A 5,199-nucleotide genomic window follows, 5' to 3' on the forward strand; every position below is an offset into this window, starting at 1 on the left:
GCATGATTTAGAATAATAAGGTGAGAAATGGGTCTATTCTGAGTTCATCCTGCACTGCAGCAGCTAATAAAGTCCATTTAATCCCAAAAACGCTTTTCTTTTAGGCAGGCTGGAGCAGAAAACAACTCACCTTTCTCATGTTGTACAGTAATGTCACATGTGTATGAAGGTGGATCAAACAAGCTAATCTTAAATGTCAAAGTAGAGAGGAGCCTAGTAGGCCTATTTATTTTCATTCATTACACAATATGAATAAGCTATGCAGACAGTTGTAAAGAAAGAACATCTTTTTCTTCTGTTCTCTACTTGTTATAGTTACACAGTATTAGGGGTGTGGGCTGTATTAAAAGTATCCACTGTTCTCCCATGCTCTAACACACAGTAACGATGAAATGTGTGCTGTTCTCACATTCTTCCTCTGTATGTACACATAAACAACAAGGCAGGGAAATATAAAAGGAATTTATTTTATTGTTTGGGTACATTATTGTTCATTATTGACACTTAACCTCTAGTTGCTCCCAAGGTGCGTCCTCTGACATGCTTTTGAGAAAAGCGTCGGCTGAATGAGTGATTACTTAGGAAACAACACACAGATGTGTTTTAGCCTATTTAAACACACTTTTATTGCAATCCCCATCTGCTGTCTCTGATAATATGAAAGCGTTAGTTTGTTGTATGGTGATATCTCCGAAATCCTGTTGGTCATGTATTGATAAGATGTTTAGAATAGTAAACGCGGGTCAGTCATTGTTTCAATGAAACCCCGACCAAGATGTGTCGATATCAAAAGTGACCAGTAGGTTTCACCGTGGAGACGGGTGTCAAAGTTTTTCGAAGCCTCGACACAATTCCGGCACAATTGCTTAAAACGTTTCAGTGTTTCACAAAGCCTCGCTTTGCCCATCACTAATTTAAATCCCCTGTTTCCAATACATTTTGGCTCAATGTCAACATTCCTTTGAGTTGACATTGGGTCTTCTGGGATCATTGAGATCACCTGTTGCACAGGGTGTGGGAACTGACTCCTTAACAATGATTGAGAGCAGCTTGGTGATTCTCTTCTTGGCAAATCAGGGTATGATGACGCCCATTCTTGAAGGCATAAGAGAGGTGGGCAACAGCACAGCCAGGGCTAGTGACAAAGCCTCGTGAAGATTTATAGGCTTTTTTTCTGATTGTAAGTGCTGCAAGAACTGTAGCCTACATGTTGCTACCTGCCACTATGTCTAAATAAGGTTTTAAAAAGTTTCCTTAAATTATCATTATCTGCTATAACAGCAAACCAGGCAGTCTACAATAAAATGTGGTGTCCGAACAATAATGCTGCGATGACGTGTTGAGAAGAAATCCGCTTGACACGCGTCAAATGCACATGTTATACACCACAAAAGAAAGCACACTGTAAAATATTTCACCTCTGGACCTCTGCAGTGGCACTGGCTGTTGCATTTGACACATGCTGCTGTGCATTCAGATGGCTGTCAAGCCTCCCCACCGCATTTTGAAATTGCTGATTTTGTCCAACCCACTTTTTGAAAGAATTTGTTAAAAATGTTCTGAAAAATAGGTTGTACCAAAAAATGTTACCTAACAAATGAAAATGTTTTGAGAAAGGTTTATTTGCATTAAGAAAACATGCAATGAAATTTAAATATAGAAGAAACAAATGTGCACTGTTCAAAAAAAGTAACTTAAGTTATAAAAAATGCCTTATACAGTATTCTGTATTCTATTTTATATTCATGAATTGTCCCTTCAGCTGAATTTTTTTGTTTCCCTTTGAATAAATAAAGACATTTCCACCATAAATTGGAGCAGAAAATGTCTCCAGAATGCAGGAAATTAAGTGTTTAATGCTTCAATTTTGGGGGGGGAAGACCCCCAGACCCCCACTCATATATTTCAGATTTCTTCAAAATGGTGTTAAAAATCTTCTCGTCTTGTTGTTGTGCATCATCATGTCTCATGACCCAAAATGTATCATCACGCCCCAAATTTGAGCACTTGTGTCCCCCCACTTTTCAACACAAAGTGAAATGCACAGAACTGTTCATTGGGGAGACTAAACAACCACGACACAAACGCATGGCTCAACACAGAAGGGCCAACTCCTCAGGTCAAGACTCTGCAGTCTACTTACATCTGAAGGACAGAGGACACTCGTTTGAGGACCACCAGGTGCACATTTTAGACAGAGAGGATGGATGGTTTGAAAGAGGTGTCAAGGAAGCATCTACACCAGGGTGGAGAAGCCGTCATTGAACAGGGGAGGGGGTCTACGCCACCACTTATCCCCCACTTACAATGCTGTCCTTTCATCACTTCCCAGGAAACTCAACAAGCGAAACCTCTTGGCCTCAGGTGAAGATGCCAATGATGTTGTTACCACTGCCAGGAGCACAAATGAACCAGCGGTATCGATGATCCTAGCTAACAACCCCACAGAGGTTAAATAGCTGAGTTTCCCTACCGATCAGTCAGAACTGAAGAAGTCTCTTGGATGAGAGACAAAACATCTTCCATTATCTTCAACCAAGTCCAGTTGCCTTGACTTTAACCTTCTTTGGATAACTATGACCTGGATGACTGAGAACCTTCACAGACATGTTATACTTATAGTAGCTAGTTGAAAATGCTCCTTTACTGCTAAAGTTGATGTCCTGCACAATAGGTTTCAGTTGGATTTAAAGGGGCTATACGTAGTTTTAAAAAAATTAACTAATCACTTTTTTATTGCCTGTGGGTGAAGAGGTTGTAACCTCACACACAAAAACGATCCACTTACTGGGTTTTATTGTGACCTCTGAAGGCCAGTATGCCAGTTCCTATATGGAGGAAATCTGGAGGAAGACTCAGGGTTGGATTTTACAGAAATCCCTTGCTTTGATGCACTCTTGCCTCGTCTACTGACCCTGCGCTACGACACTGCAGCTATTGACATGAAGTTCCCTAAAACAAAAACACAACCAGGTCCCAGCACAACACAAACTCCAAGTCAGGATAAAAAACAAGAATAAAAGTCACAGAAAGCGTTGAAAGGGCAGTCGACATCAGAGAGGCTTCAGACATCCACCTTGTTTTGGAACCGACAAAACTGACCCAGAGTTGGCTTTCTTCCTGTTGGACAGGTAAACTAATATTACAGCAAGGCACATTAAATAAATTGTGATTTTGTGCTTTAGTTGGCTCATGTTATATAACGTTAGCTCGCCGGCTAACACTGACCAGTTGCTAATGTTATCCTTTGCTAAATACTGTAGTTTCATGGCTTTCCACATCACCAGCTAACGCGACCCATCTTACTATCCTGTGTATAACCGGTATATGTGTTGATTTGAGACCGCAACAAATGATGGAACGGTACAAAGCAAATGTGGAGCGGGAGTTTATGTGCATTTCAGCATGTTGTGTGACGCTGTCTCCCGATGTGTCAGATTCTGCTCGCTCATGAGTTCAAGCACGAGCGCACACGGTCGCAATCTAAAACCTGCACCGCTGAAAACTACATACTGCCCCTTTAGTTCATTTTGGGAGCAAAACAGTCAAGAGGAAGTTAATAACTTCATCTTTTAATTGTGAACATGTGAAACAGAACTGATGGTTTCTGAAGTTATTTGTTCTAATTAAAACTCAAAGTTGTGGTGCTTTGGAAAACATGAGTGCCACTACACAGGTGATACACATAATACAGATAATACACAGTCGTACATTTTTCACCAAATGATTTCTGTTGATAAAAATGTGCTTATTTTTTAATCAGAATCATTACTGAATGTGACAAATTCCACGCTGTTAATGAAAGACAAAACAGAATTATATTTAGAACAACTTGAAATCTCTGTGCTAAATGTCAAGCGGTTCACTGACCTCATGCACCGCATGATGTCCACTGTCCAAACCTCACTTCACATGGTGCATTCCATCCCCAAAACATTCAGCATTGTTTGTCAGACAGCTTTTGAAACTTCTTCTGAAGATCCCTCAAGTTGTGCTTCAAACCGCCTCATGCATCATCGAAAACACACCAATGTGTCCCTGAACAAGGCACTTTACCCCTCGTTGCTCCAGAGGTATGTGACCTCTGACATTTATAGCAATAGTAAGTCGCTTTGGATGAAAACGTCATCTACATGAATACATGTAAATCACACCCCTACAAAGAACTTATCTAGTTTCTGGACTCATGGTGCAACCACATTGATCAACATATGCATATATTATTATGTTTTCAGTTCTGTGAATTTGTAATTTTCTTCCAGCTCCATGATGTCGATTTCTGTCTCCTGTCTCAGCTTTGTATACTGTGTCTGATGGAGGTCAGGGTGATGTTTGCAGGAGCACAGGGGAACCACCTTTTGAAAAATGTATATTTGGTGAGTTGACTGTGTTGGATAAAAGTGATTAAAACCAAATTAATTAATACATTGAAATGAAAAGTAAGAGACATCATCTGAGTTTGATCCTCTGCTTGCAGTTTTCACTCAGCTGTGGTTTGTTGGTCGACATCAATGAAGCTGACATGTTGGATATTAACGTTTAGTGTGTGTGTGTGTGTGTGTGTGTCCTCATTGAACTGTATCAGTCTCTGCAGTAGCTTCCAGCTGCAGCAGTCAGTTCAGTTTCTGTTCAGTCTGACTGAGGGAGGTTTTTGTACGACGCTTTTTCACTGTGTGAACACATACTGACTGTTGATTTCATGATAACTCTGACAGTAGTAAACTGCTGCATCTTCAGCCTGAACTCCACTGATGGTCAGAGTGAAGTCAGTCCCAGATCCAATGCCTGAAAAACGACCTGGAATCCCTGACATTCTCTCGTTGGTGTTGCGAATGAGTAGTTTAGGAGTTTCTCCATCTTTCTGTTGGTACCAGTGTAAACAGTAAGCACTGCTACAGCTCCGAACCTGCTGACTGACCCTACAGCTGATGGAGACGGAGGCTCCCAGAGCAGAGCTCACTGCTTCAGGCTGAGTCACTGTGATCTGGCCTCTGGACTCTGAGGATACAGAGACAAACACATAAAGCAGCGTCATGGTTTTGTGGGCTTCATTTCAGAGGGACGGATGTTCATAGAGGAGAGGAGTTTGATTCTCTGGACTTTACCTGTGAAGCAGCAGCAGAGGAGAGTCCAGATGAGGACGGAGACCAAAGTCATGTTTTTGATGAGGAGGATTTCTGTGGCTTCTGTTGTCATGAA

The 5,199-nt window shown here is 41.2% G+C and overlaps 1 gene segment (V, D, J or C); it reads right to left on the minus strand.

Annotated features, from left to right (window-relative positions):
• Positions 1 to 4,666: 4,666 nt before the first annotated feature.
• Positions 4,667 to 5,159, minus strand: LOC123976712. The segment is given in 2 exon segments: positions 4,667 to 4,998; positions 5,106 to 5,159. Coding segments are annotated over 2 exon segments (384 nt in total).
• Between the last annotated feature and the right edge of the window lie 40 nt (positions 5,160 to 5,199).

This window comes from Micropterus dolomieu, linkage group LG09, assembly GCF_021292245.1.
Source record: "Micropterus dolomieu isolate WLL.071019.BEF.003 ecotype Adirondacks linkage group LG09, ASM2129224v1, whole genome shotgun sequence".
Lineage (NCBI taxonomy): Eukaryota > Metazoa > Chordata > Actinopteri > Centrarchiformes > Centrarchidae > Micropterus > Micropterus dolomieu.